At 46.7% G+C, this 26,020-nt stretch overlaps 2 protein-coding genes across 6 annotated transcripts in view; one reads left to right on the top strand and one right to left on the bottom strand.

Annotated features, from left to right (window-relative positions):
* SCN8A (sodium voltage-gated channel alpha subunit 8) overlaps window positions 1-21,706 on the top strand; it is a 188,350-nt gene extending 166,644 nt beyond the window's left edge. For 3 of the 5 annotated variants that reach the window (XM_057557190.1, XM_057557187.1, XM_057557188.1), the window contains 6 exons: window positions 4,951-5,235; window positions 7,035-7,088; window positions 7,604-7,741; window positions 8,742-8,846; window positions 11,817-12,087; window positions 15,119-21,706. In XM_057557190.1, the coding sequence (XP_057413173.1) occupies window positions 4,951-5,235; window positions 7,035-7,088; window positions 7,604-7,741; window positions 8,742-8,846; window positions 11,817-12,087; window positions 15,119-16,266 (2,001 nt within the window). In that variant the 3' untranslated portion in view covers window positions 16,267-21,706. The remainder of the gene's footprint in view (window positions 1-4,950; window positions 5,236-7,034; window positions 7,089-7,603; window positions 7,742-8,741; window positions 8,847-11,816; window positions 12,088-15,118) is intronic. The other 2 variants (XM_057557189.1, XM_057557191.1) reach the window with 1 other exon arrangement.
* Window positions 21,707-22,579: 873 nt separating this feature from the next.
* Window positions 22,580-23,500, bottom strand: TMDD1 (transmembrane and death domain 1). Its single transcript, XM_057557544.1, has one exon. The coding sequence runs from the start codon at window positions 23,498-23,500 to the stop codon at window positions 22,580-22,582; it is 921 nt and encodes a 306-aa protein (XP_057413527.1).
* Between the last annotated feature and the right edge of the window lie 2,520 nt (window positions 23,501-26,020).

Raw genomic sequence — 26,020 nt, 5'->3', positions numbered from 1 at the left:
TCTCTCTTGGTTTAAAAAAATTGTGTGTGTGTGCACATGTGCGTGCGCGAGCGTTCGCACACACACACAGACATGCAAGTCCGTAAAATCAAATGGACCACTGGCTTTTGGTGGTAATGGTTGTCCTTTGGTAATCAGAGAGGTCTGTTATACTTAACGAGACCAAGAAAACTCATTTTAATTCAGATGTTGAATACATGCAGGAGAGCAAACCAGAGGATGCGTTTTTAAACGTGCAGATATCAGAATGTAGGAATAAAAATTAAACTGTTGTGGTAGCCCACGTGAAGCAAGACTGCTCAGAGAAACTAGGTACCAGGACAGTGCTGCGTCATCAGTCCCCATCTGTGGGTTCCTGGCCGCTGTTTCGTGAAGCCACCCACATCTGTACAGGAAGACGAAAATTTCACTGGGACTTGGGAATTTTATTATTTTAGTTTATCCAGACAAATGCTTTCTGCAAGAAATTTGCATTTCTCCTGTAGCACAGTCACAGTTTGGTTTACTAAATATAAGCTTTCTGCAACCCACCTGAAACCATCTGCAGGAAGGTCAGTTCCACAGCAGCATAAATTTATTTTAATTTAAGAAACAAAACTTGGGATTCTAAGTCTTTCTCCCACAGATAAGAGAGGTTTCAGAATGTGTGCAATCAGGTCATTGTTATGCTCGAGCTAAATGTAAGGGGAAAGAGAGGATATTGCGGAGGGCTCAGTGTTTTAGGGGGCCATGGTGTCACTGAAAACAGGGTTAAAATGCTCTTCCCTCCTCTCCCACCTTCCCACTTTTTTCAGAAGGGGTTAGTTAAATTTTTTAAATAAGTCATACTAGTTTTGTTATAAAGTTGATAATCCGTTTTGGTGACTGAAAACTGAAGACAATAATTGCAACATTGTACCTAAACTCAGTAGCCTGTGATCCTCCACATGCCCCAGGAGGGGTCCTGGAACTCCTAAAAGGAGACTGGTAATACCCAAAGAAAGCCCAGAAAAAGATGCCCAACTGCCACTGCTACTGACTTTCTCCATCTGGGTGCCCATCACTGCCAGTCCCAACCTGTGGCAGAGGCAGTCCTCCCTGACCAGCTGCCGCCAGTTGGCTCACGAGGAAATTACGTGAATTGTCCCAACACAGGAGTGCTTCTGGTGGCCACACCTCTTCCCTTTAGCTCCTCCTTCTTTCCTCACCTTTCCGGGACTTGCAGTTTCCATTTCCTCAACACTTTTACTTGTCAACTTTCAAGTGGTTGAGGAGCCCAGAGGCCTGGAATGGGTGACCAGAAGAGCAGACAGTTGTATTTGAAAAGCATTAGTAAAGGTTTTTTCAAATGAGATGATAAGGGCAGGAACAAGTTTGAACCCAAAGCCGGGCTTTCAAACAGTAAACATTCAGTAAGGGAAGCTCTGGTAAAGGATGTCACCTCCTTTGGTTGGCTCCAGTCAGCAACAGCACGGCCACTTCTGGTTGGGCCGGAGGTGAAAACTCAGGACCCATTCCTTTCCTGCAGTCCCCCAGCCCTTCTGTGCAAGAATAACTGCAAGAAGGGAGGAGTGAATTTGCCCCAATAATAAATAGAATTAGGGACCTATGTTTTACTTGAACGTTACTCTTCTGCAGGGCCGTGTTTTTCATTTGTTGGTTTGGGTCCTTGTGTGTGCCAACACTTGCATAATCTAAGCGATTATCCCCTTAGAAAATTTTAAACAAGACATCTTTATGAACATCAATGCAGATGGGCTCAACTGTCACTGTGCTGCTCCGGTGAGAGGTTCAGACCTTCGCTTGAGAGGGAACATAAGGCCCTAGCCTGTCCTGGGACACTGACTTCAGTCTCTTCCTCAAACCAAAGACCAGAACACTGAAACACTCATGCTGTCGGCAAAGGAATGCTTAATGTAGTTCTTTGCTTTTCTCTCCTCCATAGTAATCTTCATTTAAGGATTTTGCTGTGCTGTTAAATTTTTGAGGGTACAGAATAGTAATGCTGTGAAACATGCATGCATTTTTGTTGTCAGTATATAGTTGTCCATTAAAGCCATGTTCCCTCTGCCAGATATTAAAAGCTATTTGACAGATTTTATAGTATTTAATGAGCAATAATGTTCTAGGCATTATAGAGAAGACAAAAATGCTGAAAGAATTAGTACCCATTGGAATTTTTTCATCAAATGAGATTTCTATCAACTGCTAAATATAAACTTGCATTGCAATAAGTAACTTTATAGGTTGCTAGATCCTAGCTTTGAGTAATATTTCTATACCTAATTTTTAACAATAATGAATTTCATCATAATTAAAGGTGACACAGAATAACTTGAGTTATTAGGGAGCAGAAGAGGAGATCCACTTTATTATGTAACTATCCATGGAAACTTAAATTATCATTTATATATATATGTCTATAGTGTAAGAGTTCAAAATAAGAAAGCATGGTTTCTTGCTCTTTGGTTGCTGAGAATATTAGCTAATGTTCACAACAAGGAAGAATTATTAGTAAAGTTCATCAGCTGTTTACTGTTTTATTCATGAAATGAAGCTAAGAAGTTTTTCTTTGGTTATAATGAAAGTACATTTCATTATAAGTGAAAGTACATTTACATCTTACAAGTACATTGGATTTTATAGGATTTTTATGTCATGTATATCAGAGAACGAGGCCCAGTAAATACTTTTGTGTACTGATTCCTTTGAGCATATCTATGAGTTTAAAGGTGCAAAGAGATTTCTTAGTCAATTAGCTAATGATTCTTCCCTGCTGGAAATATTGCCCCATATTTAACTGTAACACACAGACACTATGTAGGACAGGTTAGACTAGGTTAAGGCAGTCAGAAGAATTCCTAGAGGAGGTATATTCTGAATTGATATAAAAAGCAAGATTTCTAGGTTTCAGATCTTTCGGGGCCAACTTCTGTATTGCACACTTGTGATGGTCTAATAGAAGGTCACGCTGTCTCACCTGAGCTCTGCTGCAAAATGCTGTCACATAGACCTGAGCTTCTGAAACTTTACATAACCTACTCTCTTAACTTTTGAGAAATAAATTATTCCATTTGTGGGTCATCTTCCTTTTGCCTATTCTTTTGCACATTTCATTGCCTTGAAGTATTCCCATCAAAGGGTAAGCAACTGTAGAAAGAGGAGGTAAAATTCATATCTGATCACCTGACACATTTGGTAACATAAATTAATAAATATGAATATCATTCTCCACAGTAACATTGGGGAGTTCCCAGATTGCAGGTATTCTGGCTTTCCTTGCTCAAAGTAATGAACAATGGAAGTATAATTATTTTATACCAATGACAGAGCTATTACATCTAGAAGAGATTTCTTGGTCTAAGAATTAAGAAATAACTGCCTCTCAATCTAAAGGCCTTGATACATGAATTGGAGAAACACAAAACTAATATTTTAATCTAAGGAAGAGTGACTCCTTAGCAGAATATCGTTGCCTTTTTTATATAGGACAGGACAGACAGCTCTTCTCAGCCACGTGTTCCAATGAGTGACATTACAATCTAAGGCAAAAACAGAAGATAAGGAAAACCTGATCCCAAATCGGGCTCAAATTAGAGCCCAGAGCTGCCCCCTGGTGTTCCTTCTACAGCACGGCCCTTTTGGCTGTTTCCATGCTGTGCTGGTTGGCAGCGTGTCCTGTCTCTTCCCTGCACTGAAAAGCGGATGGAGGAAGGTGGTGATACTTGTCACCTCCTTCTAACAAAACATTAGAAGACTTTGTTTATATCCAGGGTCTTTATTTTAACTCCACTTATCCTCCTAGGATACTAGAAAAAGGAAGACACATGCTTCCCATTTTAGGGTCACCTTTCTGGGCCTTAGCAGTCCTGCTTAAGACAACAGCAAGTGAGAATCAGGGAAGAAATGAACACCAGCTTTGTTTTCTGCCCCACCACCTGAAACGCTATTTTTGTAAAGCACTTTGAACTCTTCTAGTGAAAACTGCTGCCACAGTGGAAGTGTTGTCTAGCTATTCTCATCTACAGTGTGAAGCAAAATCAAAGAGAACACAGAAACTTTGATTTCTGAGGGAGCTCCTTTCCCTTTGCTTTTTTTCACTCCCGAGCTTACTATAGTCAGTGATTTTTAACAATATGCCAGTTTTTGGGTTTTGAGACCAGCGATCTAACCCAAAATTCTCCAAAAAACCCCAAATTATTCCTTTTTCTAATAATACATTGTGAAGAGTTGAGTCAAACCCCGGATTGAGCAGAGAGACACCAGCATTAGCCAAGCAGAGGGCAACTCAGATCTAGAAGCCTGCAAAGTCAGAAAAAAAAAAAGCCTGAAGAAGAATAATGAATCTTGCATGGAAAACACAACTGTTCAGATTTTATTTTATACTGTTTGGTAGAGGGAATATAGCTTTTTTTTTTTTTTCTTGAGCCTGCAAAAAATGCATGCTCAGCTCTTGCCTGAAATAAGATAACTGGCCTTGCACAGTCATAAAAGAGACTTTATGTACCGTTGAGTGATTCACTGCTAACCCCACAGGGTAGTTCTCTGTGATTTTGAACAATCTCATCTTGCTTTGCAGAGGGGGAATGTCTGTCGAAAGGCAACTGGTGAGCTTGAAGTCACTCAGATTTTCCCATGGGGGGCATATTTTATGAGTTGATGAGAAGGGACACTAGACAATGAAATAATTTTTTCGGTCCGAGGTTGATGCCTAGGAGAGAGACCTAGGTCAACTTGGGCAGGAGAATTTGTGTTCAATGAAATAAATATGTAATTTTTAGAATTCCTCAAAATATATTTCATAGATATACAAAATTTTGGTCCTGCTTGTGGATCCCTAATTCCAAAGGGGACATAATGTTTCCATAGTCAGAACAAGCCACAAAGTGTCATTCCCCTCCTGGAAATCAAAAGAGTATGCGTGCCTGTACTTCTTCCCGACACTCAGCAACCTCCCCCTTCCAAATGCAGGTGGTGGTGAATGCCTTGGTGGGCGCCATCCCCTCCATCATGAATGTGCTGCTGGTGTGTCTCATCTTCTGGCTGATTTTCAGCATCATGGGAGTTAACCTGTTTGCCGGAAAGTACCACTACTGCTTTAATGAGTCTTCTGAAATCCGATTTGAAATTGAAGATGTCAACAATAAAACTGAGTGTGAAAAGCTCATGGAGGGGAACAATACAGAAATCAGATGGAAGAACGTGAAGATCAACTTTGACAACGTCGGGGCAGGATATCTGGCGCTTCTTCAAGTGGTAAGGATTGTTTTCAGTCCTATGAAATCCGGAAGGCTAGCAGAAATCTCATTTGGTTCCTTCTCAACCCTGCGTCCAGAATCAGGATTGCTGTTAATAAGTCAGAGGACAGTGTCATTTCCCAAACCAGTTCCAGGGAGACACCTTTCCTGAGTACTCTGACATCTCCAAAACCTCAGCCAAGGGAATCTGTCACTGTGCTCAGAAGCAGAGTTCTGCTTAGCAACAAATAAGGATTCCTGCAGCATAATAAAGTTGCAGAGAGATCACCATCTCTCTCCATGACAGAGTATGTAGTTAAAGAGAAAGAAAAAATAAAGTAGGTAAGTGCATAGACCAAAAAAAAAAAAAAAAAAAAAAATTGATGGAGCAGAACAATCCCACGTAACAGCTACACTAGAGTTAACTAAATATGACAATATGACGGTGTTATGATGCCGCTACTCATGTCAGCTCAACCCCAGAGAAAGGTCTCAAGTTAATGTATCACAGTAAACAATGAAGCATTCCATCATGTCTAGTTTTCTCTTTCTGTCTGGTCGATTTTTTGGAGTGTTTGACAAGACAGTAGAGTACAATGAAAGCTCCTAGTCTTTGGACTCAAACAGATGTAGGTTTGAGCCACACACTCTGGTATTTATTGGATATGTAACCTTGGACAAATTACTAAACCTCTCTGAGTCTGTTTCTTCATCTGTTAAATTTGAGTAATAATACCTTGCATGGTAGTTAAGAGGATTCATGATAATTTATTAACATTTCTTAGCACAATGCCTGGCACATAGCAGTGCTTAATTAATGGTATTTGCTATTATGTTTCTTTGTTACTATTACAACTGTCCCTATGTCATAGAGTTGTTGGGAGTATTAAATGTGATAATGCAGGTGAAGCTGTCAACTCGGCCTTGCGTATAGTAAGCACTTACTGTTAGCTTGTAGGAATTAATGGGATGAGCAGTGGTTTATCCCACTCCAGAGCTCTTTAGCTGTTCTCTCCCAGTTCAAGAAATTGGACCCACAGATTGAACCTAAATTAGAGCAGCTCCAGGAAACCAGTGCACATCAGCCAGCCAAACATTGTATTGAGTCCCCACCACATGCAAGGCACTGTGCTTGGGCAGTACCAGGGCCATCAGATGAATAAAGAACTGCCCAGGCCCTGAAAAAACTTAGAATCTGGTTGAGTAAGTAAAACAGAGAACGAAAGGAAAACATGGAGGCTGTTAAACTGGTTACCCGTATTAGTTTCCAAAATCAGGTTAGGTATAGTGGGAGAATCGGGAAGGGGCTGCCTAGGATGAAGCCAGTGTGGCCACTACCATAGGCTAAACGTGTATCTTAGGGGGAAAGTTCTGACCTTGTTTTTTTTTAATGCAACTATTAATTTTTCAGACCTCCCCCCCCCCCATTGCTTGTTTAACACCTTTTTAAAAAAATGACTCCTTCATGGAGGGCTAAGTTCTAAGTAAACTCAGTAGATTCCTGCCACTCAAAAATATGAGTTTGCCCTAGCTTTAGGCGACCTTCTCAGACCCATTTTAAAGACCTTTTGTAAAAGTATTGATCCAGTTACCACCGTCAACACGTTTCTCTGCCAATCTTTGATGTTATATTCAGGGACTTAGACAAAGCTCCCCTGGGACCTGTATGAACAAACAGAAAATTCTGTGTCCACGTGAGGCTGCACCCAAACTCCCTGACTTGTGTTCTCGCTGAACCTAAGCCTGCCTTTGGGACCCTGCCCAGACTCCCGCCCACCCCCTCCCAGGCACAGTCTAATGACTGACTCTGTTTGCCAGGCAACCTTCAAAGGCTGGATGGACATCATGTATGCAGCTGTAGATTCCCGAAAGGTAAGGTTATACCTGGTGACACCACAACCTTCTTAAATGGTTAGAAAGCAAGCAGCATGGTGGAGCTCATCAAGAAAGAGAGAGAGGGTTAGAACATGTTTTGCCTGTCTCACTGATTACAGATCACGTTCCTCCTCTCAGGGAGTCATCAGTCTCTTACAGTGGCTCCAGATGGTGAGGCTGTTGGTTTTCACCCGGCCCTCATGGAGCTGTCTGCGCTTCAGTGCTGATTTGAAATGAGTGTAGCTCCTAGCAGACAGCCCTCCCCTCCCCCCTCGCCTCACGATTTGCATATTCTTCACATACCTCACGGAAGGCATAATGCCTTCTCAGGGCAGGACCTGCCAGTGTGGAGAAGGAGACAGGCAGAGAGAACCTAGGGCTCCCCTACCCCAGCTGGCTCAGCAGCTCAAGCGGTCAGCGGGGCTGACGGCCTTGGCATGTCGGAATCCCCCACCTGACCCCCAAGCTAGGAGCTGACTCTCTTTTTTTTTTTTTCTCCTGTCCTTTGACAGCCTGATGAGCAGCCTAAGTATGAGGACAACATCTACATGTACATCTACTTTGTCATCTTCATCATCTTCGGCTCCTTCTTCACCCTGAACCTGTTCATTGGTGTCATCATTGATAACTTCAATCAACAAAAGAAAAAGATAGGTCTCCTCCCCACATTGCCCGTGGCCGGAGGTCAACCCAGATGAGAGGCACTTCTGTCCCTCTCGAGAGAGAGAAATGCCTCTCTTTCTCTAAAATCCGTATCATCACCTCACTGTGGCACTGGCCCCACTGTACATTAGTCCCAACCAGCTCGTTCTGTTCTGCTGGATTTTGCAGTGTGCGGTTTACCACATTTACTAGACCAAACTAGCAATTTACTAGTACCAAATTTACTAGCAATTCCTGAGGCTTTTTACTAGGTTTGGCCTCCCACCAGAGGGAGGTAGGGTCATAGAGGGTTTAGTGACAGCTGAAAAGGAAAGCAGCAGATGAATAGCTTGAGTGAGAAGTAGAAATTGTCTCGACTTGTCATTATCTATGTTAATCCCTGGTACCACCAGCACATTGGGATTTGAGAGATCAACCTCGGAAAGCTCACTTCCTTTACTTGTCCCAGATCGTTAACAATTTTTCCAAAGCAAATAAGATTACTCTTGTCATCCATTTTATAAATCAAGCCTGTCCCAACAAACTCCAAGGAACTTCCCAAATTGTTTGCTCCCACCAAGATTTCTAAATTTTTAATATTGTCGGAAATAAATGGGCCATTAGCCAGGACTTGAAAATCCTTTCATTTTAAAATGCTTTTTTGAGAATTGTGTCAGGAAAGCAGGCCCCCCAGAATTTATAAAGATGTGTTTAGAGTCATGGCTCTCAAGTTTATCCTTCCCCGGGGGTCTATTAGTCCATTTCCTTCCTTCTTTCCTTCCTAGCCCCTAGCAGGTCTCAGAAATCCCAAGCTGAAAACAAAGGTATCTCTTCGAGTTAGATTAGTTGTCCCAGGTCTACCTCACTCCGGGACAACCATTAGCTAAACTGACCTCTGGAAAGTAAAGGGGGTAGATCCCCCTCGGTTCTCAGGGTTGCACCTTAGGTCCAAACCTGTAGCATGTGAAAGCCAGTTGTAATTGCACGTTCTCTTTTTCCCTCCTTTACTTTGGAGGTCAAGACATCTTCATGACCGAAGAACAGAAGAAGTACTACAATGCCATGAAAAAGCTGGGCTCAAAGAAACCACAGAAACCCATCCCCCGCCCCCTGGTGAGTGCATTGTGCGGGGCCCAGGGCAGAGTGAGGCCCCATATGGAAAAAGACACGGCTAGAGTTACTGCAGAGGGAGGAAAGGGGCAGATGATGGGCGGCCTGTGCCCTCCAATCCTCTCCTCGCTGTCCCATCCAAAAGATCTGAGGAAGGGAATTCGCTGGCCATCCAGTGGTTAGGACTCTGTGCTTTCACTGCCGAGGGCCCGGGTTCAATCCCCGGTCGGGGAACTAAGATCCCGCAAGCAGGGATCTGAGGAAGACGGCAGAAGATCTGAGGAAGATGGCAGAAGAACAGGGGTTAAGGTATGGGACGGCTTTTGCATTTGCACCCGACCTTTCCTCTGAGGCATCCTGGGGCAGCAGCAGAGAATCGGCATGTTGACCACATTGGCTGTGACCCTGGTAGAGTGATGTTTTTAAGAGACCCACTACAAATTAACAAAGGAAAGTGAAATGAAAGCTGATCTCTTTCCTAGCAGTACGAGATAGGATTTGGTCATTATTTTCTCAGCTCTCTGCTTAACAAGTAAGTCTTTGCAAGGGTGTGCCTGAAAGCTAAGCTAATGCCTCTTTCTGGTTATCTGTGGGAGCAGGAGAGGGTGAAGCTAGGAGAGTCTGTGGCCTGATTTCCCCCCTTGAACTGAGCCTTTTGTAAAACAGATTTGGAGACTGGGATTCTGCTTGACCCTGTGTTGGTGGTGGTTCTCTTGCTTCAGAGAAGGAGACGCTGTGCTCCTGAAGCCATACATCCCGCTGAGTGGGACATGACCCCCAAAAGCCACGCTCAAAAGTTCCTTCTTCTGTAACTTTTATTTAAAGTAACTCTTTAGGGAATTCCCTGGCGGTCCAGTAGTTAGGACTCCGTGCTACCACTGCCGGGGGCCCGGGTTCGATCCATGGTTGGGGAACTAAGATCCCACAAGCCGTGCGGCGTGGCCAAAAATAAATAAAGAAAGTAACTTTTTATTTAAAACAACAACACCACCACAGCAGAACTCTTAAAAGCTTACCTGGCAACCTAATTTATAAAAAATGAAAGTGAAGCTACTTTGTTTGAATCAAGAGTGGGAGTCCCAGACCATTTTCCTGACTTAACCCCACACGCCCTGTTCCTGGCATACCCCCCTCACCAACTTCTGAGGGAGAGGAAACCTTAGGGCTTTGTGGAACAGTTTGAAAACCACCAAGTTAAGTAATCCTGAAAATAAGCATGAGCTCAAGTGCCTAGGTATCTAAAAAATCAGGGAGATCTTAAGAAAGGGAACATTTTTTATATTTCCTTGATAGTTTCCACTTTGATAGAAATGTGATCAGAGGGAATGCAAGAGGACTGCCATTTCTAAAGTTCTGTTCAGTACTTTGCACGTGGGAACCTGAGCGTATTTTCTTCCACACTAAAATATAAACGCTCAGTGTGGTAGGAAGCATTAATAAAGACTTATTCCGCAAATAGTTACAGATATCCTACTGTGTACCAGGCACTAGGCAAAAAGTGATGAACAAATTTAGACAACACAATCATGGAGCTTACAGTGTAGTGGGGATATAGATAATAAGTAAGTGAACAGTTATTATAAAATGCAGGGACTTCCCTGGCAGTCCAGTGGTTAAGACTTCACCTTCCAATGCAGGGGTTGCGGGTTCAATCCCTGGTCGGGGAGCTAAGATCCCACATGCCTCGCAGCCCAAAAACCAGAAACATAAAAAAAAAAACCCAGAAGCAATATTGTAACAAATTCAATAAAGACTTTAAAAATGGTCCGCATCAAATAAATAAATTAATTTAATTAAATGCAGAGTGTTGTGAGAAAAAAATTAACTGAAGGACCATGACAGAAAATAATGGAGGCCTGGGCTGGGGGATCTCCTTTAACAGAGTCGTGGGAGAAGCCTCACTACGGCGGGTCTATTTGAGTGGATGAGAAGGAGCCAAAATGCTGGGGAAAGGAATCCTGGAAAAGCAAATGAGGCCCTAAAAGCAGGAAACACTAGTGTGGCCAGGTGGTGATGAACCAGAGGAGGGGGTGTGAGGTGAGCAGGATCAGACTGTGAAAGGCATTTTGAAGTCAGGTTAACCATAGGAATTTTGTTGCAAGTCCAATGAGAAACTAGTGAGAGATTTTAAGTAGGAGAGTGATGGGATCCATTTATGTTTTTAAATAATCACACTTGCTACTGTGTGGAGACTGCATTGGATGAGGGCAAGAGAGGAAGCAGGAAGACCAGTCAGGAGACCCTTCTAGAAGCCCAAAAGGGAAGATGATGGTGGCTTAGTTAGAGGAGGGCAGCAGAAATGGAATGAAGCAGACGAATTCAAGGAAGAATCCACAGGACCTGTGGTGGATTAGATGGGGGATGAGGGAGAGGGAAGAGCAGGAATGACCCTCAGATTTCTGGCTTAGAGACTGGATAAGTAATTGCGGTGAGAGAAGAGCAAGTTGGGAGAGGGGCAGAGGAAAGGAGGTAGCTCTGCTTTGGACTTGCTGAGCTTTAGATGCTTATGAGTCATCCAGGAGTGATATCAAGCAAGCAACCCAGGAGTTCAGAGGAAAGATACGGGCTGGAGAAGAAAACACTTGGGAAACTGAAGTGCCTAGGTAATATGTGAACGGTAGGAATAGATGGTAGGTGAGCTCTCCAAGGGAGGAAGAAGAGATTAAGAGAAGAAATGGCTGGCAAATGAGACTAAAATGGAGCAGCTGGAGAGGTAGGAAGACACCCAGAAACGTGTGATGGCACAGACACAAAGAGAAGAGTGGCAATTTTAGAAAACTCTTGGTGAGGGAATGTTGACGTTGGTCTTTGTCCATGCTCCTGATATCCTGCTAGAGCAGCAGCAGAGAGCTGGCCAGTATTCCAGCAAAGAAAGCAAAGAGAACTTCGATTAACAGGATGGCAGCTCCCACAGTCTGCTGGGGAAGGTTTTCATGAAGCCTTTTCTGTCTTCCTCCCTCCCTCTCCACCCAGAACAAAATCCAAGGTATCATCTTTGATTTTGTCACTCAACAAGCCTTTGACATTGTTATCATGATGCTCATCTGCCTTAACATGGTGACAATGATGGTGGAGACAGACACGCAGAGCAAGCAGATGGAGAACATTCTCTACTGGATTAACCTGGTCTTTGTCATCTTCTTCACCTGTGAGTGTGTGCTCAAAATGTTTGCCTTGAGGCACTACTACTTCACCATTGGCTGGAACATCTTCGACTTCGTGGTGGTCATCCTCTCCATTGTGGGTGAGTGGGGCAGGCGAGGAGGGGAAAGGGACCTGACTGGCCCTGAGGATGGGATTCCGGGGAGTGCAACGAATGACACAGGGCCGAAGGGCAGGCAGGTTACTCTCGGGTTACACCCAGGGGGGACCCCAAGTCAACTTGTGGGCCAGCCCCAAATTGCTGATATGGGTCAGCAAGTTTCTATGAGTCTTCATAGTAGTCCTGGATTGTAAATTTTGTGGCTGAAGAGGGGGAAAAGATTAGATTTGGTTCTTGCTTTCAAAGAGTTTACATTCTAACCGGTAAGGTAAAATAAATATATTTTAAAATCTGGCTACAATAGTATAAAGTGGAAAAAGGCCTGGTAAGAGATTGTTAAGTTGGATGTTAATGAGGAACATTCTGGTGGCGACGGCAGTGACAGCACTGCTGCTGATGGCAACGCTCATTTACTAAGATTTTATGGTGCCAAGTAGTTGGAGAGTTTCTTCACTTGTGTTATCTCATTTGATCCTTATGACAGCCCAGGAAGCAAGGTATTTTACTATCTTTGCTGTGAAGATGTCCAGGGTCACTCAGTTAGGAGGTGGCAGAGGCAGAACTCAAGTTGCTTTTTAACAGTGACTGTGTGGCATTTGCGTCACCCTAAGGGCCTGGAAGGGCTGATGTCCTGGCAGGCAGCGGAAATGCTGTCCTATTGATCGCCCTCGCCCAAATTTCCTTGCCTTCCTAAAAGGCATCTCGAATGGTGAAACACTACCTTGGTTCCAGGTGGGTTTGACTGACTTGTGCTAGCAGAGGTAGAGTGCCCGAGACCCAGGGAACCAGCTCCAGAGCTGGTTTAGCAAGGTGGTGACCATGGCCACCAGAAGGCAGCTGCGCTCCCACTTTCTAGTTCTGTCCTCCAGAGCAGGGTGTCCAAAAATGTGTTTACTAATCTCATACATTTCTCCCCAAGAAAAGAATCCCATGATGAATTTACTTTGGGCAACACTGTACAATACATTGAATTTCCCTTTGGAGGGTCACAAGGCACATTAGCCTACAGGAGGCTCTTGAAAGTCTTGGAGTAAAGAATTCTGTTTCACACATCATCCCACCTTTATTCAATCACAACACCCTGTTTTCAAGTAATAATAATGTTTCTAAGAGTTTAATGGAACATACTATGTGCCGGTCACCATTCTAAGTGCTTTACATGTTTTAATTTATGTAACCCTCACAACAGTCTTGTAAGTGTCATGAGGAACGAAGGCACAGAGCAGTTACTGAGACATGCAACTGGTAAGCGAGCAAGCCCAGCCCCCTGGCCTCAGCTCCGCTCTCCTAACCTCCCACAAAACACACTTTGGACCATGCTACCCTTGTCCACGTTTCTTAAACTTTTTCTGCCCACCCATCACTAAGTGGGATGGAAAACCCACAGACGAAACCATGCCCCCTATTCTCAGATGGTACTTGAAAATAAGGAAGAAGAAGAGTTTCTTCGGATAATTGGGATTTTTTTTAATGTCATTAATCTGTTCAGAAACAAAAGTTAGAAAAAAATCTTTTTAAATTAAGAGGAGTTTGGGTAAAACTCTCCCTGGAACCTCCTGGAGGACCCCTTAAATGTTGATCCCACTGCCTGGATTGCTGTCTGCCCATCTCTCTCCCCTTTTTTCTGGGCACAAATACACATTCATCCTACAGAACATTACTGAGGCATCATCCCCTCTCTGAAGCCTTACTTACCCACCATGTACGGAATGCAAGTATTTCGTACATTACCTGACTTCTTATGGTCACTGGTTATGACTTCATTGAGAAGTAAAAAGAGGAGAGCTGAGAAATCATCTTGAGTCCTGGCTGAGGTAGAGATTTTCTTGAAAGCTGAAAGTTAAGATTCATAGCTTAAAACCTTAACACCTGCAGTTCACTACCCCAATATTTATGAATCCTTATGGTTGGAAGATATTTCTTTATTTAAATGAAGATGTGCTCACACTCTCTCGTGGGGGCCTCGACAGCAAGAGAAGACACTGAAGAAAGAGCACGTGGTGTCACTGCCATGCCTTCAGCTGTCGTCTCCCAACCTTTTCATCTCCTCTTCCTTCTGTGTCCCCTCACTGGGCTCCCGTTATCGCTCTTTAGTTTTAAAGGCAAGTGGTCTGGTGGAAGTGGACCCCTGGATGAATGTGAACAGAAAAAGGCCCTCTGATGTGCGTTTCACCCTCTACTTTTATATCCTATTAACATCTGGACATTTTTACCTGGTGATACTGGTTTTTGATTGATGGCTTTAAACACAAAAATCTAGAAGCTCTTGAGTTGAAAACTACTCCCGAGAGATCCCTTTAGTTTGTAGGCTAGTTTGGTAGGGTAGGAACATGGGACAATGAGAACCAAAAATATCTTTTCAGAGCCAGGAAGAAGATGCCCTGAGAATTAGTGGCATTAGCGGACTAAGACTTCACAGCCAGAGGGTAGTGAAGTTACGGGGTGGAGCCAGGACTTCTCATTCACTGTTTGTGGATGTGGTAATTTGATAGCACTTTGGAGAAGAATCCATAACACCTCAGAAAGTTGTGCATGGACAAATCTGAAAAAAAACGAATTTAACACCAGAGATCAATCTCACAAACAAAATGTTACGTCTCAAAAGCAAGTTAGAGATCTAGAAAGAGAGACACGGTATAATTCCTTAAACATAGTAGGCTGCTACCTATATATTATTTATGGGTTCGTACATAGCAAAATTATGAAGACACTGGGGTGATACATGTCATCTGCAGGATAGTGGTTGCTTCTGGGGGTGATGAGTGGAAGCAAATTTGGTGTCTGGGTGTTAGGTACCTAGGTGTCCATTTTCTTGTTTTCTCTGCTTCTCTATATGTTTGAGACATGTGATTTTCTTTTGAGAAAATTTTTTATTATGAGGGTTCAGATTGAATAGTAAGGCACTCATTCTGTAAAGTCCTTTGAAGTTAAGGGCTCCATAGTGCCAGGTGACATAAGTAAAGAGAAAGGGCATCTCCAATCTCAGTAACATATCTTCTGTTCCTCTTCTTAGGAATGTTCCTGGCTGATATAATTGAGAAATACTTTGTTTCCCCAACCCTGTTCCGAGTCATCCGATTGGCCCGTATTGGGCGCATCTTGCGTCTGATCAAAGGCGCCAAAGGGATTCGTACCCTGCTCTTTGCCTTAATGATGTCCTTGCCTGCTCTGTTCAACATCGGCCTTCTGCTCTTCCTGGTCATGTTCATCTTCTCCATCTTTGGGATGTCCAATTTTGCATATGTAAAGCACGAGGCTGGCATTGATGACATGTTCAACTTTGAGACATTCGGCAACAGCATGATCTGCCTATTTCAGATCACAACCTCGGCCGGTTGGGACGGGCTGCTGCTGCCCATCCTAAACCGCCCCCCCGACTGCAGTCTGGATAAGGAACACCCAGGGAGTGGCTTTAAAGGAGACTGCGGGAACCCCTCAGTGGGCATCTTCTTCTTTGTGAGCTACATCATCGTCTCCTTCCTGATCGTGGTGAACATGTACATTGCCATCATCTTGGAGAACTTCAGCGTAGCCACGGAGGAAAGTGCAGACCCTCTGAGTGAGGATGACTTTGAGACCTTCTATGAGATCTGGGAGAAGTTCGACCCCGATGCCACCCAGTTCATCGAGTACAGTAAGCTGGCAGACTTTGCAGATGCCTTGGAGCATCCCCTCCGAGTGCCCAAGCCCAACACCATAGAGCTCATTGCCATGGATCTGCCAATGGTCAGCGGGGATCGCATCCACTGCTTGGACGTCCTTTTTGCCTTCACCAAGCGGGTCCTGGGAGACAGCGGAGAGTTGGACATCCTTCGGCAGCAGATGGAGGAGAGGTTCGTGGCATCCAATCCTTCCAAAATGTCTTACGAGCCAATCACGACCACACTGCGGCGCAAGCAGGAAGAGGTGTCAGCAGTGGTCCTGCAGCGCGCCTACCGGGGACATTTAGCAAGGCGGGGCTTCATTTGCAAAAAGACAACTTCCAATAAGCTGGAGAATGGAGGCACCCACCGGGAGAAAAAAGAGAGCACCCCTTCTACAGCCTCCCTCCCATCCTATGACAGTGTAACTAAACCCGAGAAGGAGAAACAGCAACGGGCAGAGGAAGGAAGAAGGGAAAGAGCCAAAAGACAAAAAGAGGTCAGAGAATCCAAGTGTTAGAGGAAAGCAAAAATTAAACACTGTACAGATTTAAAACTTGCAAGTGAAAGATTGTTTACAAACTTCCTGAATATTATCAATGCAGAACAGCTGTGGAGACACTTTAACCCGAAGATCTATACCAAACGTAGTCTGCTTACCATGTAACACGGTTGCATCTCGAGCAGTGACCTGCCAAGGGCAAAGGACCCTGCTCCCTGGACTCACAGATTTTCTAATGCTTGGGCAGGTGGTTACTGCATGTTCCACATCAGTCAATGCAACTTAGGACAAAACTAACAGGATACAAAAACAGAGGCGAGGCTGCCGGGACCAGTGTATTTCCGTTGCAGCCAAATGGATTTTATTTTTTCATTCTGTTGATTCTCAGAAGCAGAAAGCATCAATTTAAAAGTTTGTTTGTTCATGCAAACTCTATTTGCATTCTTACATTAGTTAGGCTAAGCAGCAAAAAGAAAAAACACACACACTCACATTTAGCCCATGTCATTTAATTGTCAGTTTCTTTGACATAAGCCGCATCTTCTCCACATGGGCTTCACGTGGTTTGGAGATGGGTGGGGGAAAACAATCAGGTTTCTTCAGGCTGAGGAGGACTTGCTCAGGCCAATTCCAAACATTGTGCTCGTTCAATGCGTAGAAATGATTTGCATGATGGCATGCCGTGATCAGAAGTCATGCATGAGAACCGTACACCACAGGACACTACTAATCCTGTCCCCTGCACTGGGTCAGCCTTTGGACAGGACCCAGCCCTGCACCGTTCACTGTATTTGGAGGAAAAAAATGGTAAGCGTTCCATACCCGCTGCAATTCTTTCTGAATTCTTAGAAGTCTTTCGTACACCTTCCGGGTAGGGAAACATAACCAACCAATTGACTACCACCACCAACAAAAAACAAACCCAGTCCAACAAGCAGATGGATCCGTTGTGTGTATATGTTTAACAGACATCTCTAACATACAGCCATTGTTGCACATTTTGAAAGATGAACTATTTAATGCTGCTCTGTGTCCCATACCTGGGGAAATTTTGATCTCGAATGGCTTGTATTAACGTCACTGTAAAACCAAATCCTAGGGCTAAAAACAAAAATCAAAAAAATTTTTTTTCATTTATATCTTGCAATATTTATGATGATTGTTTAGCCTTCATACTGGAGAACTGACTTTTTTTGGGGTAGAGATAAAAGTGCTATTCAAAGTAGCATGTTATCTCTAGAGGGTCATTTGGGGGAACTTAAAACAACCTTTCGTTGGGGGTAAAGGGGTGCTCACTTCCTCAGTATCATGCCCTTCTGCATTGTGGCTTTCTCTGGGCTTGGGTCCATGTGGAGAGGGGTTCATATATTCTGAACAGGCCTCTCTTCTACAGAGGGGTTGTCACAAGCTGACACACCGCATGGTTCCTCCTGCCTCCATCACATTTTTCCACCAAGCAGGGCTTCCTTTACCCACAGAGGTGGGTGAGGGCCACAGCACTGGAGCTACAGCTGTGGTTTCTTTCATTTATTATTAGAATAAATAGTCACTGGTGGGACCTCAGTAGAGATGGATCCGCCTCTGAACCCAGCCCACTTGGTTTCTTTATTGCATTGGTTCTCATGAGAAAGTGACTTAATATGAATTCTTAAGAAGTTCCAGCTTCCCCCAGCACCTTCCCTTTCGGCCAGTTTTGCCATCTACTTAGAGACCTGCCCATTGTCATCGGAGGGTGGCTTTGCGGGGGAGTGTCATAGCTTCCGTCCGTCTCCCGCTTCAGGGAAGACAGTTTTTAGTCCAGGGGTTTCTCATCTGATGACTCGATTTCAGAGCTAAGATGCTGCAGTTGAATGTGTCAGGAAGTCGATGCAGAGAGTGAGGAGAGACTTCAGCATGCAAACCAAATCAAAATAAATTCTTCCTGAACCATAAAATGGAGGGAGAAAAACAACCCATGATCAGACACACCAATCTGCCTTGCAGTAGAAGCACTTTGGATGTAATTTCACAGTCCACCTGACTAGTTTTGTGTAGGACAAACCACAGCAAGTCAGTAAGCAGAGCTTTCTATCTTGTTGGACCATTAGAAACTCTGTCCAGCTTTCATAAGCCTGCTTCTGCAGCACCATCCGTAGTACTTTTTGTACTACACCTGATACCAGGTTGGGAAGGCGTTTTTCTCGGTGACCCTGCTAACTGCTAGGATGAATGTATAGTAACGTGGACAGGCTACATCGTAAACAGCACAAAACAGAAGCTGACGTGTGGTTATTCTTTTTAAGAGAATTATAAATACTGTAATATATCATTTTATTTTATTGGCATGCCTTTTTGTAAATACAAATTATTAACTTATTAAATAGGAAATGGCTTCTGGCTTATGCCATTGTCATGTTTATTTTTATTTTTTATACTTTTCTTTCTTCTTAGAACTTAGATGCTGTCAGCCAATGTACATCCCCAAACCAGACAGACAGACAAAAAATTTTTTATTGCTAATGGTCTTTTCCAAAACAACAAAAAATATATATATTTTTGTTCCAATGTGCAATAAATTCTAACCACTTCTATGCAAGATTTGGCTAAACTTCATAATCGTTCTTGTTCTTAGGTCTTGAGATGGGCAACAGAACTATAAGATCCCGCTCCGTCCTCTAAGTGCTCGTGCTAGTGATGTCATTAAGCTACTAGAGCATATTAATGAGATTTTTCTGAGCTCTGACCCTTTTCCTCCCCCAGACCCTGGTCCCCACCCAGCGGGTTATCTCCTCAGTGACACACACGGGCCTTGGTATCTGACACCCATCAGCCAGCTTCATAGGGAAGAAGCCACCTCCACTCTATTTGAAGTTTCACTTTTTTTTTTAACCTTTTCCCACCTTCTTTCCCCTCTCCCATCGCCCCTCTACCCCCCCACTCGCTCACGCGCTCTCGCCCTCACCCGCCCTGCTCCACACTTCTTTGGTAGTAAGTGACACCATCACCAGCAGTTGACACCCGCAGTTAACAGGCATTGAACTCAGAGTCAGTGATGACGTTCTTCTACGTCTTCACCGAGTGGGTAAGTGGCAACGCTTTGCCAAATATTAACGAAGCCAATCAAGAAGCAGCGGCAGCCACAGTATCACTGCACATATATATATATAGATATATAAATACAATATAAATATTTATTTTTTGTAGCCAGGTCCTTGGTGCAGTATTTATACTTCACAATCCACCTTTAAAAAAGGACAAAAAGCAAAAAGACGTGTGATGCTGTTAATTTAAAACGCAGAGCCAAAGCCACTGAGCAGCAGCTGACACGGTTGCTGGCTTGTGTGTGAAAAACACTTTCCCCTCTTCTTTCCTTAACCTCCATGTTGCTTAGGATGAGGAGACTCCGTAATTTAAAGCAGAGGGCGAGAGCAGGATAAACTTCCCAAGTCAGCGGACCTGCTCCCATCCCTCTCTGAATGAATGAGCCACTCTTGGCATCAGAAGTTGGCTGAGGAGAGATTAACAGAAACTCCCAGTCAAAGCCCCTGGAACGACAGTGCCCAGAGTTCTTTTATTTTTCGCCGCAACCAATGTAAGCTTGTAAAAGACCAATAGTGAAGACTAGTGTATTAGTGAACGCATGGAGGCCAGCACTGCTCTAAACGAGACGTGATAAAAAGTACATCACTACTATAAGCCAAAAGGAAACAAAATAAAAATGACCCTTTTTACTGTACAAGGGAAGCCTGTCTTGGTGTGCGTTTGTTGCTTGACTCTCCCAATTTTTGATTCCTGGGAGGGGTCTGGGAATTGGGACTTCAGCACATTTGGGGAAAGGAGGGGAATGGAAGGGAGAGAAATCAGAGGGTTTCCTGCAAAGTTCTGGCTAAAAAGTAGAGATTGGAGAGAAAAGCAAGGTCCTGTCCGTCCCCCCCACCCAGATCCCCAGTCACCCATTGCATGTGGCATTCCTCCCACTACTGGGCCAGTGCTTCAGGGCCCATGAAACCCCTTCCTCATCGGTCCCCCCGGCAGAGCCCCCAGAGAGGCTGTCAGCCAACCCAGCCGGGCTGGCCTTACTTCTGCCTTTTTCACGTTTTTTTAAGAAAAAAACCGTCCCAACGCCCCAAAGCTCGGGCGAGCACGACGCCCAGCAGCCTCCCCGCTGCTAGCTAACGCTGGGCCCTGCCCTCCACCAGCCCCAGCGGCAAACCAGCAGACTAGGGCTGCTCTCATTCGCATTCGGCAGGGAAGGGGGGTGCCCCTCCCCTTCCCTCACCCTGCCCGGCTTTGGGGACATCCCTCTCTAGGCCGTGTCTCCCAGTCCAGGAACACTCAGGAGGATTTTGAAGTGCCCACTCTAGTCCGCTCCAGTAGCTCCACTCTGGAGAGAGATGGCTGGTAGGTCAGTCCCCATCCTCCTCCCCTCGGCCCCCCGCCTCCAGGCCTGCTGTGGAGGTGAGATTGCCATGGGTTATGACTTTGTGACTTGAGTCCTGGGCATCTTCTGTGATGATGCCTCTTTCTTTTCTCAGATGTTGCCCAAAGTTTTGCAAAAAGCTTCGTTCATTTTCAGGTACCCCCACCCCCTAAAGAATTGGCTGCAACTAGCCAGCCAGGGGGACATCAGGAGGGAAGAAGAAGTCTGGGTTCGGAGGGGCCCGAGGTTTGCACAGTCTGTGCTGTGGCTCAGCATTGTGCTTTCTTGGATTCCCCTTCCAAGAGTACCAAGATTTCCTCCGTCAAAACGCTCCTGAGGCACCCCCTACCCCTGCCCCCCACTGCTGTTTGCTGTACATAGAGGCTAAGTGGGGTGGGGTGGGCGGGTGTGCACGTGTGGTGTGTGTGTGTGTGAAGAATGTATATAGGTAAAGGGGAGCGTGGTCCAGTGGTTCCAGAAAAGGGACAGAACTCCTGTGTTCCATCCCCAGCTCGATCACTGACTCGCTGTGTGGCCTTGGGCAAGTCACTTAACCTCTCTGTGCCTCAGTTTCCCCATCTGTAAAATGGGGATAATAATACTGACCTACCTCACAGGGGTGTTGTGAGGCTTTAACTAAATGTTTTGTAAAGTGTTTTTGAGATACAGAGGCAAAGGCACTAGGGAAGGGCAAAGTATTATTTGGACTTATGGAAGATGAAATGGTACCATAAATGCTGCTATTCTGAGAGCCATTTTAAACTGCACTGCTCCAACCACCCCCGCTTCTCATCACCAGGACAGCAGGTCGAGAAAATGTCTTTCCTTTCACTTGCTTCTGGGGTTTGTGATTATTCCAGATACTTAATTTTTTTCCCTTGCTGTATCTCCTTCCCTCACCCCCTCGACTTGTTCCCTGTTCCGTTTATGTGGAAATGGCAGAAATGCTTGAGAAATGGGAATGTATAAGAGGACCGGAAGTTTATAGTCTGAAATTTCAATTTTACTTTGTACTGTACATCTTTTTACTTTAGAATTTGCAATAAAGGGTTACGTCAATCTTGTTTTCAACTCTCTTCTTGGACTGGCCTGTCATTCTGTCATTACTCTCACACCGGAGCCCCTCAGCCCAGGGTAGCCAGGGAGTCAAGCACTCCCACCCAGCAGGACCCCACAGCTGTCCTCTCCCCTTCCTCTGGCAGGGGCACAGTCTGAGCAGGGTCTGTGTGAGGGCTCACCCAGGCTCAGCTCCCCGGATGGGCAGGCGGTGCCCCAGACACTCAGGTGGGTGGGAAAAGTTTGGGGCTCCAGGTAGAGCTTCAGGAGGCCTTGCCTGACTGGAGAGAGCAGCTTGGAGGCAGCAGGCCCTGGAAGTGGGCACACCTCTAGCTGTGCCGCCCACAGCCCACTCCAGCAGGGCCTCAGAATAAACGGAAATTCTGCACCTTGTTCCGGTCCCCATCCTGTTTCTCCAGCTCCCTTACTGCTCACGGATCATTCCCTCTGGACCTCAAACTTTTGGCTCAGGCAGCTCTGGATGCAAACACCTGACTATGCCACTAACTAGTTGTGGCCAGTTTCCTTATGTGTAATTGAGATAATACCTTATAGCCTTGGGTTTTGAAGATTATATCAAATAATGTAGTATGTAACTTCTTAGCCTAGGGCCTGGCACACAGTTAGTGCTCAACAAATGGTAGCTCTTCTTAGTGGAAGAATAAGTGCGAGACAAAGAAGGAACTAAAGCTGACAAGATTTGGGAGGGTCTGCTCTCCCGGGAAGACTGGCACCGGAGGCCCTCCTCTTCCACTGGCTGCCCCGCTGGCTATGCCAGCCATTTCCAACCAACAAACCGATCGCTCCCACTTTTGCGTATTTCGTAACTTTTATAATATGTCAAAGGCAGCACGCCACCAGGATTGTGCTCCCATTTCACGGCCGGGGACACAGAGGCAAGGGGATATCTGGCCCACCTGCAGCCCAGGCCCCCGGGGATGCGAGGGGCTCTGCAGTCAAGAGCGGCTCCTCTTCCCCGCAGCCGGGCGCCCCGGCGGGCCGGAGCAGGGGAGGGGCAGGCGGCCGGAGGCTGTGGGGCCACGCCCCGTCGCCGTCGCCGCCCGTGATCCACGGCGTGAGCAGGATGAGCAGCGCCCCGGCGCCCAGCGCCCCTCCGAAGCCGGTGAGGAAGCCGAGCGCCAGCGGCCCGGCCCAGCCCGTGGGGCTCCGCTCGTACGGAGCCTGGGGCAGTCGCTCCACGATCAGCTCCAGCTCGTCCCAGTTGGGCTCGGGGACAGAGGAGCGGCGGGGGCGCAGGGCCGGGGCCGGGATGGGGGCAGCGGGGGCGCCGGCTGGGGGCAGGTAGCTCTGCCCGAACTTGCGCAGCTGCAGCGTCGCCTGCTGGTGGAGGCTCTTGCCCAGCTCCCGGGCCACGTCCGGGCGGCCGCTGCGCCGCAGGGCCCGGGCCACGCGGTCCCACGACAAGGACGGGGCCTCGGCAGCCAGCCAGGCCGCCAGTCTCTCCCGGCAGCCGTCGGACACGTTCGCGGGCTCGGCCGCCCGGCCCGCCGGCTCCCCCGCCGCCTCGCGCCGCCGCTGCCGCCGACCCGGTGCAGCCAAGGTGGGCACCGGCTCGGGCCGCGCCAGCCGGTCCTCCGAAAGCCTGGCCAGCTCGGCCTCGACGTCCGGCTCCGGCGCCTTCAGGAGCGACTGGAAGTGGCCGCACTCCTCCGGAGTCAGCAGCTCTGCCAGGCGGACGGCCGCGTGAGGACCCATGGCGTCCACGGCTCCCGCCGGAGCCAGCGCCCAGCCCCAGAGCGCCAGGGCCAGGGCCCCCACCGGACCCCGCGCAGCCATCGCCGGGCGGTGACCACAATCCACGGACTGTGGGGGGAGGGGCTCCGAATGCCCACGGATGGGGGAGGGGCGCCAACACCCACGGATGGTGGCAGGAATGAGGGTCCTACATCCGGGGACTGGGGGCGGGACGGGAAGGGGGGCCCTCCGACACAGGCAACTTGTCGGAGGAGGATCTGCTAACATCCAGAAACTAGGAATTAAGAGGGGAGGGTCTCACAAAACCCGGGGATTGGAGTGAGTTTCCCAATACCCAGGGATTGGGTGGGGGGGACTCAGTCCCCCAGGAGGCAAGGATCCCGGGCCCTTAGACTGAAATGCCTGCCAGAGGCCTCCGGGCTGTCCCACTAATGTCTCAAACTTAGCAAGTCTCCCACATCTCTTCTAACCCATTTACCGCCCCTCACCCTCCACCAGAAGCCCTAGACCCCTTGCTCTCCTATTTTTCCGATATCCAATCAAGTCCCACATTCTCTTATTACCTGCTAAATACAAAATATGTATAGACTCTACCAGTTCCCGTCCTCCTACGGGTGCATCCAAATCCTCCTCCTCCGTTTGGATAAGATAAGCTCCTCCTCAAGTCCCCCACCCTCAAGGACTGAACTGGCTTCCTTTCCCCAAGCAAGCTTGGCTCAGGCTCTCCTTTAGATCTTGGACTGCACTCTGCTCTGCCTCAGTCACTCCCCAGCTGACAGGTCCCTTCTGGGATGCCCTCCCTGCCCCCCACACACCCTTTTGCCTTGTCTCTCCATTAGGCACCCCTCCTATGTACTCCCACAGCACGCTGCCGCTCTGCCTGTTTACTGTCTGTCTCCCGCATTAGAGTGTAAGGTCCATCTGTTGTCCCCATAGCAACTAGTGCATAATAGTGTTCAGTAAAGATTTGTTGAATCAGTGGGTGAACTCTTAACTTGCAAATCAGTCCCTGTCCACCGGCCACTAACCCCCTCCCCGCCCCACACACGCAGGCTTCATCGTGGAGCCTCAGCTCTTCACAGGGCATGGAAGGTCCTCCTAGTGCGGCGGTGCAGTTCCATGATTCCTCCCACTTCTCCCCACTCCTGCCCTCACTTTATGCCCTTGTAACAAGTCACAGGTATGGTGCAGTTTCCAGCCTCCATAGCTTTGTCAGGCTGTACCCACCCAATCCTGTCCAGGAAGTTTTTCTGACCCATCACTACCACTACCACCGCGGGTCAGGATCTTTTCTGGGTATTCTTGAGATAGCCTATGCATCCTCCATCGGGACACTTATCTGGAAACTAACTAATTCGAGGATTTAGTCAACATTTACTCAGTGTCTTCTATGCGTACCAAATACTGTGCCAGATGTGAGAACATAAAAATTTTGATACGGTCCCTCCTCAAGCAGCTTTATCCAGTTTTATTTTCAAATGATCCATTTTTGAGCTTTTCCCACCCTGTACTGTGGGCTCTCCAGAATGGTGGCTGTGCTTAACCATTTCTGTATCCTCAGTGCTACGTGGTGTCTGCACAGAGCAGGTGTGTAATAAACCAACTAGAGTGCGAGGGGGGTCGGGACCTCCAAGGGCCGAGAGGGTTGGGGTCGATGAGCCCTGGGGCAATGCCCTGGAGCCCCCATGTCCAGGTACACCAGCTGTTTCTCTTGGAGGGGAAACTGCTTTGCAGGGTCTGGCCTTGGGCTTGCTTTGCCTCCTGAAAGTCCTGGGTATGCCCTTAGCCTGAGCCCGAGGAAGCCAGGGGGCCTACGTCCCTTGCACTCCAGTGCATTGTCAATAATTTTGCTCAGCGCATTCAAGACCTCAGGAAGTTGTGGGTCAAAACCTCTCATGGGCATCTCCATATAGCTTTTTCAGCAAGATGTTCCTTCCTAGTTTTCTGTGTCCCAGTTTATGATGAGCTGTCAGAGTTGGGGACTGACAGATAGATGGTGGCAGACAAAGGATCCCATGTGACCTGAAAGACTGGAACACACTGTGTCCACACCCTGCCCTCTGTCCACTTTCCTTCCGTCCAAGGATGGAATACAAGTACGATCCTAGCTCTGGCCAGCAAGGGCTGCTGTCCAGGTTCTGAGTGAAACTTCCTCTTCAGCCCCCCTTTCCTCCATGCATACACCTATTCATTCATTCACTCATTCAACAAACATATGAGCCCTTCTTTATCCCTCATGATTCAGAGCTCTGGGGATATGTCAGCCCCAATTCTGAGCCTCTAAGAGCTCAGAATTGCAGGCTTTTCATCTGGTGGCCTCAGTGCCCAGCACATGGTGGGTCCTTGCTGTGCCAGTGAGTAACAGGAGTCCCACAGTCATGTTTTGCTGAAGGAAAAGAAACACCCACAGAGCCACACCCATGGCTCCGGCAGACCTGGAAGCCCAAGCATTCCCCAGAGGGCTCCCCACATCCTGCTGCCCCCAAGAAATCCTCTGGAAACCACGTATCATCGTTTTAATACTGTGTAATACTTTCTTTTAAAATACAGTCTTTTCTGAGGTAGACAGACCAAACTGCAGAGCATCGTCACACAGGAGAT

The sequence above is a fragment of the Balaenoptera acutorostrata genome, chromosome 11 (genome assembly GCF_949987535.1).
Source record: "Balaenoptera acutorostrata chromosome 11, mBalAcu1.1, whole genome shotgun sequence".
In the NCBI taxonomy this organism is placed as follows: Eukaryota; Metazoa; Chordata; class Mammalia; order Artiodactyla; family Balaenopteridae; genus Balaenoptera; species Balaenoptera acutorostrata.
The sequence above is the reverse complement of the archived record's forward strand: the minus strand, read 5'-3'. Positions and strand labels throughout refer to the sequence as shown.

What these genes read in the sequence shown, in the direction of transcription:
- TMDD1 (XM_057557544.1), bottom strand. Translation starts at nt 23,500, where the DNA reads ATGGCTGCGCGGGGTCCGGTGGGGGCCCTGGCCCTGGCGCTCTGGGGC.